Source organism: Pseudophryne corroboree, chromosome 5 (assembly GCF_028390025.1).
Source record: "Pseudophryne corroboree isolate aPseCor3 chromosome 5, aPseCor3.hap2, whole genome shotgun sequence".
Lineage (NCBI taxonomy): Eukaryota > Metazoa > Chordata > Amphibia > Anura > Myobatrachidae > Pseudophryne > Pseudophryne corroboree.
In genome coordinates, this window is record NC_086448.1 from 389,590,492 (window position 1) to 389,604,597 (window position 14,106).

At 45.3% G+C, this 14,106-nt stretch overlaps 1 protein-coding gene across 2 annotated transcripts in view; it reads right to left on the reverse strand.

Moving 5' to 3' along the window:
• TRIO (trio Rho guanine nucleotide exchange factor) overlaps positions 1-14,106 on the reverse strand; it is a 1,426,902-nt gene that overhangs the window by 594,724 nt on the left and 818,072 nt on the right. For both annotated transcript variants that reach the window (XM_063922713.1, XM_063922714.1), the window contains exon 24: positions 437-503. In XM_063922713.1, coding sequence (XP_063778783.1) covers positions 437-503 — 67 coding nt within the window. The remainder of the gene's footprint in view (positions 1-436; positions 504-14,106) is intronic.

Below are 14,106 nucleotides of genomic sequence, written 5' to 3' on the forward strand. Positions count from 1 at the left end.
ATTTATCACCACAAAAGAAGAAAATGATTACTACTAGATTGGGCATCAGGATCTGCTGACTGTGAAACTGGCATTAGGAAAGTGGAGGAATACGTGGAACAAAGCGTTCTTACAAACCACTATAATTAATGATCATAAGAACCTACAAACCTGTCTAGCTCGGTTTTCAACTTTTTCTCTACTTCTTAAATTATGAAAACTGACCGCTATTCTCATTCACCCCACTGCACAGACTATATGAATCCTTGATCGAACTCACCCATAGCAATTGACATTTCATTAGCATTCAAGCAAATATCACTAGTGACTACACATTCAGACTTTTCATTGACATAGTGAAGTCTAACGGATAAAAAAAAAAAAAAAAAAAGTGTGGTGTGCGCATGCATAATATAAAATTGTGTGTAAAGATTCCATTTAGTATTATGTAACTTACATCCATGCATTCCCGCAGATCTCGGACATAGGTCTTTTCTGTTTGAATAAGCTCAGCCATAATGAACCTTAAAGAGAAAAATGCAATATAAATAAAGGTATAAATAACACACACATATCTTGGAGCACTTTCCAGAGAATATTCACATCAGTCTCTGTCAATACACTAATGTATACATTTTCTAGTAGCCAAATTAACCTACCAGTATGCTGTGGTTTTCTTGGGATTGTGGGAAGAGCAAGAGGGATCCCAAGCAAAACACAGGGAGAAAATGCAAACTTCGCAAAAATATGACCTCTGTGGGAAAATAACCCAAAAACTCAGTGCTGTGAGACAGCAAGCTAATTATTGTGCCATTGTGCTACCCATTATTTCAAGGTAATACATACCTTATACCAGCAGCCAGGACCCTGGCTGTCATAATCCCAACAGCAGGATCCCAGCCAACAGTAGCTGGCAGGGGTCTCACTGCACTTGCCAAACGGTGGATCGCTGCGCTCGCCACAGGATTTATTCTCCATCTATGAGTGTGTTGTGGACACCCATAGAGGGACACAAACATGTGGTGACGGGATTCCAGCAGCAGCATTTCACCGCCAGTCAGGATTCCGGCGTTTGCATTGTGACCGCCGGGATCCTGACAGGCGGTCTCGTGATTGCCTTCCCATTTCAGAGCATAGTTTGAAATAAACTACTACTAACACTACTGTTCATTTTGTTCAGTAGCCTAAGCGAAACTTGGAAATATATTAAATATGAGGACTACTACTGTGTTTATTAATAGATCAGATATGAATGCTTGCTCCTGTTAGATGTGTAAAGGTTATATTACTATCACTATGTGACTATGGGAAATGGGGGAAAAAGAAAAAAAAAGATAAAAGCTTAATATGCATTGCTCCCTCCTTTTGTCATCAGTCTTAAAAAACATGGCAAAAACAATTTACTACCGGTAAATCCATTACTCGTAGTCCATAAGGTATATTCGCGGAATCTAGTATGATGGGGTATAGATGTGGTCCAAAGGAGCTGGTGCACTTAACATTTCTTAAACTGGGTGTGCTGGCTCCTCCCCTATATGCCCCCACCAACAGGAAGTTATAAGTAAAACAGTGACCGAAGGAGAAATTACATACAGTACTTGAGAGAAGGAACATAACAAAGAGTGGTGGGATTTACACACCACCAACATAAAACGACCAGTAATGGCTGGCAACAAAACAGCAACAGCTGGACAGGCAACCATATAAAGAGAACCTGCAGAAAAGTCAATGCACTGAGGCGGGCGCCCAATATCCCTTATGGACTACTAGAAATTAACCGGTAGGGAATTAAAATCCTATTTTCTCTAGCATACATAAGGGATACTGGGGTAATTTAGTACGATGGGGACGTTCCAAAGCTTCCAGAACGGGCAGCAATGTGCGGAGATGTCTGCAGCACCGCCTGCCCAAACTGGGAATATTCTTTGGCCAGGGTATCAAACCTTTAAAACTTTACCAGAGTGTTCTTCCCCGACCAGGGAGCAGCTCGGCATAGTTGCAAGACCGATACTCCACGGGAAGCCGCCCAAGGAGAATCCACCAATCTAGTAGAGTGGGCCTTCAGAGACTTAGGAACAGGTAATGCTGCAGACACATAGGTCTATTGGACAGTAAGTTTTAGCCAACGAACAATGGACTGCTTCGAAGTAGGGCAACCCTTTTTTGCGCATCATACTGCACGAACAAGGAATCAGTCTGCCTGATTCGAGCCGTTCGCTTGACATAGATCTTCAAGACTCGCACAGCATCCAATGCCTCTGGAGGAGCAGAAACGTCAGAACTTGACGGAACCACAATAGGTTGATTCAAGTGGAACGCAGAGACAACCTTTGGCAGAAACTGCTGCCTAGTCCTGAGCTATGCTCTGTCCTCAACCAAGTAGGGGCTTTTACACGATAAGGCCCAGAATTCTGAGACACGTCTAGCAAAAGCCAGGGCCAATAACATCACCGTCTTCTACGTGAGGTACTTGTCTTCTACTGTTATCGGAGGTTCAAACCAGGAGGACTGTAGAAATACCAACACGACATTCAAATCCCAGGGTGCCATGGGCGGCACAAAAGGGGGTTGACTGTGAAGCAACCCCTGCAAGAAGGTCTGAACTATTGGCATCACCGCCAATTTATTCCGGAAGAAAATTGAGAGGGCTTAAATCTGGACCTCAATGGAACCCAGGCGTAAGCTCTTATCCACATCAGCTTCCAGGAAACGTCCCAAGTGAAACTCTGCAGGCGGATACGTGCGTTCCTCGCACCAAGAGACATGTCTCCTACAGATATGATAGTGGGTTTTTTTTGTATAAACAATTTTTATTAAGTGCATGAGGAGGAGACAAAGATGTAAGACAACAGCAAGTTCATCATGTAAACAGGCACATATGAAAAATAAGATGTAGAAAAATTCAACAGTCATAATAAGCGATAGTCGAGACCACGGGTTCCAATATGAAAATTACGGTAACCCATTACATCATGTCTCTATACACTCAAAAAAAAATTTAGGAATACAATCTGAATACAAACAAAGAGAACAGTCAGATAACAAAATTTGTAACAATACAAAGGTGGGGAGGAGGAAGGGGTGGGGATGGCAGAGGGTAGCACAACAAGGATGAGAGAATACACGTAGACAAAAAGAAAGTGCTAGGGGAGGGAGGCAGAGAAGAGCATCACATGGACACATTTCGGAACATAAAATCACTGAGAACATATATTTCCTCTGGGATTGGGAAATGAAGGCTCTATTTACTACTTTAAGATGCACCTCTTGTAAAGCTGCTGAGGTAAAACATTTTATGGAGGTCGCTATCGGGGAAAATAAGTCCTCTTGAGACTGAATCAAAGGTATGTCAGCGGACCATGAATCCACTGAGCGTGCCCAAGCTTTATGAGCAGTGGGCGCAATTAGGTAAGGATACAGATACCTCAATTTGAATGGTTTAGATGATATAAAGGACATAACAGCCATTATTTGATCTACATCACTTCCCTACTCCAGGGCTTTAGGTCTAGTTTGGATGAAATGTCTAATTTGAAGATGCATGAAAAAGCATTTATGGCCAATCTGCTCCGTTTCCTGAAAATAAGCAAATGGGCACACTTTGCCTCCAGGATCGAACACATCTTTAATAGCAGATATACCTCTGTCTCTCCATTGTACATAAGTAAAATTATCCAAACCAGAGGGGAAGGCCGGGTTACCCCAAAACGTGATATATGGGGAGTATGTGAAATTTCTGCTTAGTTTATTGTTGATAGTGCGCCAAGCCTTATAAGTGTATGTGAAAAGAATATTTGAGAGTATGCCCGGGGGAAGTTGTTTCAAAGGGATATGTATGAGTGTGCTGGGTGAGTAGGGATGGAATAGGGCCTATTCTAAGGTGTAGTTGGAGAAACCAATCTATAACATGTCTAAATAGAGCAGCCTGTGAGAAAACCGTCACATCTGGAAGACTAAAGCCCCCCAGAGACTTAGGTAATATCAATTTCATGTAGGATATGCGTGCCTTCTTCTCATTCCAAATAAAAGTGGAAAACAGTTTTCTAAGGGAGGAGGCATCCTTAATAGACAGCATCAAAGGGAGCATTTGCAGGAGATAAGAAAGTTTTGGGAAAAGGATACTTTTAATAACAGTTATCCTGCCTGACATAGATAATGGTAACCTCATCCAATTAGTTATAGATTTTTGAATAGAGAGCAAAATTGGTTTAAAATTAACTGAGTAGAGCAGAGAAAGTTGTCTTGGGATGAGAACCCCTAAATACTTCAGGGAGGCCTGGCAAATTGTAAATTGAGATAAAAACGGATGAGAGGCAAAAAAATAAATCATTTGACGAAAGGGGTAACAATCTGGATTTAGATTAATTTACCCGAAAGCCAGCAAATGAGCTAAATTTATCTATAATGCGCATAACAGCAGTAATAGATTGCGACGGGTTGGACAAGAAAAGCAGCATATCGTCCGCAAATAGACTAAGCTTTACTTCCGTATTGCGGACCATAATACCTTGGAAATCCTGAGAATTCCGTAGAGCTATTGCAGAAGGTTCCAATGCCATTGCAAATAATAGGGGGGAAAGAGGGCAGCCCTGTCTCGTGCCCTGCAAGATTGGGAAAGGTGGTGAAAGATAATTATTGCTTAAAATGTGTGATGAGGAGTTGTGATAGAGGCGTTTTAAAACTGAGATGAAGCCGTCTGGGACACCGAACCTACCCATGACATCAAATAGATGTTTCCAAGACACAAGGTCAAAGGCCTTCTCGGCATCAAGAGAAAGGATTGCACAGTGATCCCGCGCCCCAGACGACTCCAACCATTGCATAGTGGCAAGGACCTTACGGACATTAACAACTGAATGGCGACCAGCAATAAACCCAGACTGGTCGTCATGAATGATAAATGGCAAAATAAGTTTAAGTCTATCCGCTAAAATTTTGGAAAATAACTTATAGTCAGTATTTAAAAGCGATATAGGTCTATAAGAGCCAGGGAGTTCTGAGTCTCTGCCCGGTTTACTCAAAACTGTCAGCAAAGCAGTATTGAAATAAAGAGGTGGCATAGCTGCAGAAAGAAGGGAGTTAAAAACCAGAAGTAGGGAGTCCTCTAATTTAGGGCCTAGGATTTTATAAAAATCGTTGGAGAGACCATCGGGGCCAGGGGCTTTCCCCGTCTTAAGATGACTTATAGCCTGTCTAAGTTCTTCAATGGTAATGGGTGCGATTAAAGAATCCACCTAGACAGAGGAGATAGGAGGTAATGTGACGTCCTTCCAAAAATCATATAATGCCGTGTAAAAAGAATGAAGGACAGCAGAAATCTCCTTCCCCTTCCTAACCAGGTCTCCCTCGGTTGTCCGCAAGGCTTTAACAACCGTAGGAGGCCGTTGCCCTCGTAGTAAACTGGACAGCATTTCGTTAGATCGATTACTGTAACGATGGAATTTACAACTGGAGTAAAAAGAGTATTTAGATTCACATTCTGAAAGCATAGTGTCAAACGCTATTTTACTTGAGAGATATTTATCTTAATGAGCAGAAGTTGGAGCGGTAAGAAACATATGATATGCATCCGACAGAGCGGTTTGCAGCTCAATATAAACCGCACGCTGAGATTTTTCTCTATGTGCACAAAAAGAAAAAATATCTCCACTTATGACAGGTTTGAATGCTTGCCAAAATAGTAGGGGAGAGTCTAGTTCACAATCCCCATTGTTACATTTATAATTGTTCCAGGAAGCTTCTAAAGCAGAGCGGAAGGTTGCTGAGTTAGCTAAATGTGATGGGAATCTCCATTGCCTGTAAGGACCCCTGTCGTGCTGCAAAGAGAAACTGAGCCATGTGACTGTGTGATCTGAAAGACAGATAGGTTCAATAGATGTTTCAATAATCCTAGTAAAGAGGGACTCAGAAATTAACAAATAATCTAGCCTGGAAAGGGAACCATGTGCTGCTGAGAGACAGGTATAGTCTCTTTCCACAGGATGAGACGCCCTCCAGGCATCTATCACATGTAAATGTTGTTGAATGTATGGGATACCTATTTTTGGGGCTTGTTTCTGAGTCAATCGGGATGTGGATCTATCAAGCATGTGAGAAGATACAATATTAAAATCCCCTCCTAGCAGTAGCGGGGCAGTACCAAAGGCATGTAGTTTAGTGATTATACGTAAAAATAAAACACTGGAATACACATTAGGGGCATATATGTTGCAAAAAATCAATCTGGTCTGGTCTAACGTTACATCAGCAATAGCATATCTGCCTTGAGGATCAGTGCTGGAGGAATGTAAGGTAGTGGCAATAGCTTGTCTAACTAAAATAACAACACCCCTAGCCTTGGAGGAATAGGGTGCCGAAACCCATACTTTCCAACGTAATGCATTTAACTTTTCAACCTCAGGGGGGAGCAGGTGTGTTTCTTGCAAGTAAACCACATCTAAATGCAGCTTGTTTAGGTATATAAAATCTTCTTTCGTTTGATGGGGGAATGGAAGCACCCGACATTAAATGTGCCTAATTTTAAACTCGTCATAATGACTTAATGGGAAGACGGGCATGTCTGTCTGAAACACTTAGTCTATTTGAAATAAGAGTAAGATCGAAATGAGATACCATGGAGATGCACCATACAGGACACTGTAGATAGGGGAAGAGGGAAGAAAGAAGGAAGGAGGGGTGAAGGGGGGTAAACAAGTACAAACACAAAAACCATATAGGAATGCAGGACCAGAAACGAACACACATTCCTACACCATAGGTGTATAACAACAACCGGTATCAAAGTTGTACATAGCAACTATTCCGTGTACAAATCAGAATAGTAACAATATGGGGTGCACTGGGCATCCCCCGGCTATAAAAGAAAATAATACAGTGAAAACAATAAAGTGGACCATCCTAAAGCAGCAGTATACTGCAAGCTAGCAGCAGTGCAGTGATTTAATACATGGGCGCGATGCCTATAGTATGGTGAGCTGATTGATACAACACCCATTAACGTAATGAGTAAAGTACCTCTAACAGCAGAGATTGCAACAGGGCCAGCTGTAGTATTTTACAGAGGGGTAGATAAAACGGTAAGTAGGCCCATAAGGAATTTGAAAAACATAATATAGCAGCTTTAACCTTAATCAGACATAAATGAGAGACAAAAAATAGTTAGCATTGAGAATGACAACAGGAGGGATTAACTGTCAACAAATATTTGCAGTGCAAGAACTATAAATCATGGGTATGAGAGCAAGCAGCATACGGATCCTCCCCAGAGGACTCCAGGAGGTATCCTTCCGCATCCGTCAGAGTGGAGAAGTCCTTGAAAGAAGAACCGTCAAATAAGCGGAGGCGTGCTGGGAACAGTAGTGCAAATTTCCTATTTGCTTTGGCTAGCCTGGTACAAAGAGGGGAAAATTCTCTCCTCGCTCTGGACACTTCAGACGAGTAATCCTGAAATATGGAGATGCGGGAACCCTCCCACTGCAAGTCCCTGTGACCCCGGGACAGTGTCCATATAAATTCCTTATGCACAAAGCTGAGGCACTTGAAACTCACAACACGTGGGCGACTGTTAGGTGCAGTGCGGGGAGGACCCAACCTATGTGCCCGCTCAATCACAATCCCAGTGCAAGAGTCCAGCAAATCTAAGAGCGATGTTTGTAAAAAATAAGAATTTACTTACCGATAATTCTATTTCTCAGAGTCCGTAGTGGATGCTGGGGTTCCTGAAAGGACCATGGGGAATAGCGGCTCCGCAGGAGACAGGGCACAAAAGTAAAGCTTTCCGATCAGGTGGTGTGCACTGGCTCCTCCCCCTATGACCCTCCTCCAAGCCAGTTAGGTACTGTGCCCGGACGAGCGTACACAATAAGGGAGGAATTTTGAATCCCGGGTAAGACTCATACCAGCCACACCAATCACACCGTACAACTTGTGATCTAAACCCAGTTAACAGTATGATAACAGCGGAGCCTCTGAAAAGATGGCTCACAACAATAATAACCCGATTTTTGTAACTATGTACAAGTATTGCAGATAATCCGCACTTGGGATGGGCGCCCAGCATCCACTACGGACTCCGAGAAATAGAATTATCGGTAAGTAAATTCTTATTTTCTCTATCGTCCTAGTGGATGCTGGGGTTCCTGAAAGGACCATGGGGATTATACCAAAGCTCCCAAACGGGCGGGAGAGTGCGGATGACTCTGCAGCACCGAATGAGAGAACTCCAGGTCCTCCTTAGCCAGGGTATCAAATTTGTAGAATTTAGCAAACGTGTTTGCCCCTGACCAAGTAGCTGCTCGGCAAAGTTGTAAAGCCGAGACCCCTCGGGCAGCCGCCCAAGATGAGCCCACCTTCCTTGTGGAATGGGCATTTACATATTTTGGCTGTGGCAGGCCTGCCACAGAATGTGCAAGCTGAATTGTATTACACATCCAACTAGCAATAGTCTGCTTAGAAGCAAGAGCACCCAGTTTGTTGGGTGCATACAGGATAACAGCAAGTCAGTTTTCCTGACTCCAGCCGTCCTGGAACATATTTTCAGGGCCCTGACAACATCTAGCAACTTGGAGTCCTCCAAGTCCCTAGTAGGTGCAAGGCACCACAATAAGCTGGTTCAGGTAAAACACTGACACCACCTTAGGGAGAGAACTGGGGACGAGTCCGCAGCTCTGCCCTGTCCGAATGGACAAACAGATATGGGCTTTTTTGAGAAAAAAACCACCAATTTGACACTCGCCTGGTCCAGGCCAGGGCCAAGAGCATGGTCACTTTTCATGTGAGATGCTTCAAATCCACAGATTTGACTGGTTTTAAACCAATGTGATTTGAGGAATCCCAGAACTACGTTGAGATCCCACAGTGCCACTGGAGGCACAAAAGGGGGTTGTATATGCAATACTCCCTTGACAAACTTCTGGACTTCAGGAACTGAAGCCAATTCTTTCTGGAAGAAAATCGACAGGGCCGAAATTTGAACCTTAATGGACCCCAATTTGAGGCCCATAGACACTCCTGTTTGCAGGAAATGCAGGAAACGACAGAGTTGAAATTTCTTTGTGGGGCCTTCCTGGCCTCACACCACGCAACATATTTTCGCCACATGTGGTGATAATGTTGTGCGGTCACCTCCTTTCTGGCTTTGACCAGGGTAGGAATGACCTCTTCCGGAATGCCTTTTTCCCTTAGGATCCGGCTTTCCACCGCCATGCCGACAAACGCAGCTGCGGTAAGTCTTGGAACAGACATGGTACTTGCTGAAGCAAGTCCCTTCTTAGCGGCAGAGGCCATAAGACCTCTGTAAGCATCTCTTGAAGTTCCGGGTACCAAGTCCTTCTTGGCCAATCCGGAGCCATGAGTATAGTTCTTACTCCTCTACGTCTTGTAATTCTCAGCACCTTAGGTATGAGAAGCAGAGGAGGGAACACATACACCGACTGGTACACCCACGGTGTTACCAGAACGTCCACAGCTATTGCCTGAGGGTCTCTTGAACTGGCGCAATACCTGTCCCGTTTTTTGTTCAGACGGGACGCCATCATGTCCACCTTTGGTATTTCCCAACGGTTTACAATCATGTGGAAAAAACTTCCCGATGAAGTTTCCACTCTCCCGGGTGGAGGTCGTGCTGAGGAAGTCTGCTTCCCAGTTTCCATTCCCGGGATGAAACACTGCTGACAGTGCTATCACATGATTTTCCGCCCAGCGAAAAGTCCTTGCAGTTTTTGCCATTGCCCTCCTGCTTCTTGTGTCGCCCTGTCTGTTTACGTGGGCGACTGCCGTGATGTTTTTCCCACTGGATCAATACCGGCTGACCTTGAAGCAGAGGTCTTGCAAAGCTTAGAGCATTATAAATTTACCCTTAGCTCCAGTATATTTATGTGGAGAAAAGTCTCCAGACTTGATCACACTCCCTGGAAATTTTTTCCTTGTGTGACTGCTCCCCAGCCTCTCGGGCTGGGCTCCGTGGTCACCAGCATCCAATCCTGAATGCCGAATCTGCGGCCCTCTAGAAGATGAGCACTCTATAACCACCACAGGAGAGACACCCTTGTCCTTGGATATAGGGTTATCCGCTGATGCATCTGAAGATGCGATCCGGACCATTTGTCCAGCAGATCCCACTGAAAAATTCTTGCGTGAAATCTGCCGAATGGAATTGCTTCGTAGGAAGCCACCATTTTTACCAGGATCCTTGTGCAATGATGCACTGTTTTTAGGAGGTTCCTGACTAGCTCGGATAACTCCCTGGCTTTCTCTTCCGGGAGAAACACCTTTTTCTGGACTGTGTCCAGAATCATCCCTAGGCACAGCAGACGTGTCGTCGGGATCAGCTGCGATTTTGGAATATTTAGAATCCACCCGTGCTGTTGTAGCAGTATCCGAGATAGTGCTACTCCGACCTCCAACTGTTCCCTGGACTATGCCCTTATCAGGAGATCGTCCAAGTAAGGGATAATTAAGACGCCTTTTCTTCGAAGAAGAATCATTATTTCGGCCATTACCTTGGTAAAGACCCGGGGTGCCGTGGACAATCCAAACGGCAGCGTCTGAAACTGATAGTGACAGTTCTGCACCACGAACCTGAGGTACCCTTAGTGAGAAGGGCAAATTTGGGACATAGAGGTAAGCATCCCTGATGTCCCGGGACACTATATAGTCCCCTTCTTCCTGGTTCGTTATCACTGCTCTGAGTGACTCCATCTTGATTTGAACCTTTGTAAGTGTTCAAAAAAATTTTTTTAGAATAAGTCTCACCTAGCCTTCTGGCTTCAGTACCACAATATAGTGTGGAATAATACCCCTTTTCTTGTAGTAGGAGGGGTAATTTAATTATCACCTGCTGGAATACAGCTTGTGAATTTTTTCCCATACTGCCTCCTTGTCGGAGGGAGACCTTGGTAAAGCAGACTTCAGGAGCCTGCGAAGGGGAAACGTCTCGACATTCCAATCTGTACCCCTGGGATACTACTTGTAGGATCCAGGGGTCCTGTACGGTCTCAGCGCCATGCTGAGAACTTGTCAGAAGCGGTGGAACGCTTCTGTTCCTGGGAATGGGCTGCCTGCTGCAGTCTTCTTCCCTTTCCTCTATCCCTGGGCAGATATGATCTTATAGGGACGAAAGGACTGAGGCTGAAAAGACGGTGTCTTTTTCTGCAGAGATGTGACTTAGGGTAAAAACGGCGGATTTTCCAGCAGTTGCCGTGGCCACCAGGTCCGATGGACCGACCCCAAATAACTCCTCTTCCTTTATACGGCAATACACCTTTGTGCCGTTTGGAATCTGCATCACCTGACCACTGTCGTGTCCATAACATCTTCTGGCAGATATGGACATCGCATTTACTCTTGATGCCAGAGTGCAAATATCCCTCTGTGCATCTCGCATATATAGAAATGCATCCTTTAAATGCTCTATAGTCAATAAAATACTGTCCCTGTCAAGGGTATCAATATTTTTAGTCAGGGAATCCGACCAAGCCACCCAGCTCTGCACATCCAGGCTGAGGCGATCGCTGGTCGCAGTATAACACCAGTATGTGTGTATATACTTTTTATGATATTTTCCAGCCTCCTGTCAGCTGGTCCTTGAGGACGGCCCTATCTATAGACGGTACCGCCACTTGTTTTGATAAGCGTGTGAGCGCCTTATCCACCCTAAGGGGTGTTTCCCAACGCGCCCTAACTTCTGGCGGGAAAGGGTATACCGCCCATAATTTTCTATCGGGGGGAACCCACGCATCATCACACACTTTATTTAATTTATCTGATTCAGGAAAAACTACGGTAGTTTTTTCACATCCCACATAATACCCTCTTTTGTGGTACTTGTAGTATCAGAAATATGTAACACCTCCTTCATTGCCTTTAACGTGTGGCCCTAATAAGGAATACGTTTCTTTATTCACCGTCGACACTGGATTCAGTGTCCCTGTCTGTGTCGACCGACTAAAGTAAACGGGCGTTTTAAAAACCCCTGACGGTGTTTTTGAGACGTCTGGACCGGTACTAATTGTTTGTCGGCCGTCTCATGTCGTCAACCGACCTTGCAGCGTGTTGACATTATCACGTAATTTCCTAAAAAAGCCATCCATTCCGGTGTCGACTCCCTAGAGAGTGACATCACCATTACAGGCAATTGCTCCGCCTCCACACCAATATCGTCCTCATACATGTCGACACACACGTACCGACACACAGCAGACACACAGGGAATGCTCTTAACGAAGACAGGACCCCACTAGCCCTTTGGGGAGACAGAGGGAGAGTTTGCCAGCACACACCAAAAGCGCTATATATGACAGGGATAGCCTTATAATAAGTGCTCCCTGTATAGCTGCTTTTATAATATAATTTTTGCCACTATTTTGCCCCCCCTCTCTTGTTTTACCCTGTTTCTGTAGTGCAGTGCAGGGGAGAGATCTGGGAGCCGTCCTGACCAGCGGAGCTGTGTAAGGAAAATGGCGCTGTGTGCTGAGGAGATAGGCCCCGCCCCTTTTCCGGCGGGCTCGTCTCCCGCTCTTTAGTGTATTCAGGCAGGGGTTAAATATCTCCATATAGCCCCGGAGGCTATATGTGAGGTATTTTTTAGCCAAATAGGTTTTCATTTGCCTCCCAGGGCGCTCCCCTCCCAGCGCCCTGCACCCTCAGTGACTGCCGTGTGAAGTGTTCTCTAAGCAGCTCTTTAGGAGAGCCACCTAGATTGCACCCTTCTCGGCCGGGCACAAAAATCTAACTGGCTTGGAGGAGGGTCATAGGGGGAGGAGCCAGTGCACACCACCTGATCGGAAAGCTTTACTTTTGTGCCCTGTCTCCTGCGGAGCCGCTATTCCCCATGGTCCTTTCAGGAACCCCAGCATCCACTAGGACGATAGAGAAATGTAAATAAGGCAGGGGACTTTCATGTCCTCAGAGAGACCGAGGATACGTAAATTACATCTTCTTGAGCGATTTTCCAAATCATCGACCTTTGTAATCAACTGATAGTGTGATTTTTGCAAAGCTGCATTATAAGATTTCAAAACTGACACATCTTGAAAAGTTTCTCCTAAGCGCTGTTCCTAGGCCCCCACTGACTTAGATAACTGCTTCATTTGAGACTGAACGTCCAGCAAAGCCTGTTGCCATTTAGCAGTATGCGCCTCCATTATAGGCCCCACGGCATCCTGCACCGCGCGGACCACGTCTGTATATGTAACCGGAGACCCAGTTAACTGACCTGGGCAATCTGCTGATTCCAGTGATATCAAGGGCGCTGTAGTGGTGCAGCTGGGAGAGGGCACAGACACTTGCTGAGGAGGAGCAGCGGCCATCTTGGGTTCTGGGACCCGCTTCTCAGACTTGTTACGCTGCACTTTCGGGGGCATAGAGGCGGACAAAAATTTGTCCATATAGCTCCCTGGGTGTTCCCCTTCAATTTAAGACCAAAAGCGCTGCTGTCAGAGTTAGAATGCTGGCTCTAGGAGGTCCAGTAGCCGGGGGTGCCAGAGAGCCCTATTGAGAAGTGTCTCCTCACATAGACGCCGGAACAGGAAGTCCGATGATAGTGTTTTGACGTCACAGGTTTCCTGGCCTGAACCATGGTAGCAATAACCTTTATGGAAAGGCCCTTGTGAGCTAGGATGTTCCGCTCAACCTCCATGCCGTCAAACGAATCCACCGTAAGTCCGGGTAGACGAACGGTCTTTGTTGAAGAAGATCTATTCTAAGTAGCAGAGGCCAAGGGTCTTTGAAGGACATGTCCAGAAGATCCGCGTACCATGCCCTCCGAGGCCAATCCAGGGCAATTAGAAATGCCTGTACTCTAATTCCAAATTCACTTGAGCACCCTTGGGAGCAATGGAATTGGAGGAAACCGGTAGACCAGCTGGTAAGGCCAAGGCGACAAAAGTGCATCTATTGCCCTCTCCTGAGGGTCCCTGGTTCGAGAGCAATACCACCAAAGCTTCTTGTTGAGTCGAGAAGCAATCAGGTCTATCTGTGGGCAGCCTAACTGGTCGATTATTTGCTGCAACACCTGATGGTGAAGCCCCCACTTTCCCACGGGTGGAGACTGTGACGACCAGTCCAGTTGTCTATTCCCGGAATGAAGATTGCGGACAATGCTCTTGCATTTCTTTCTGCCAAGAGAAG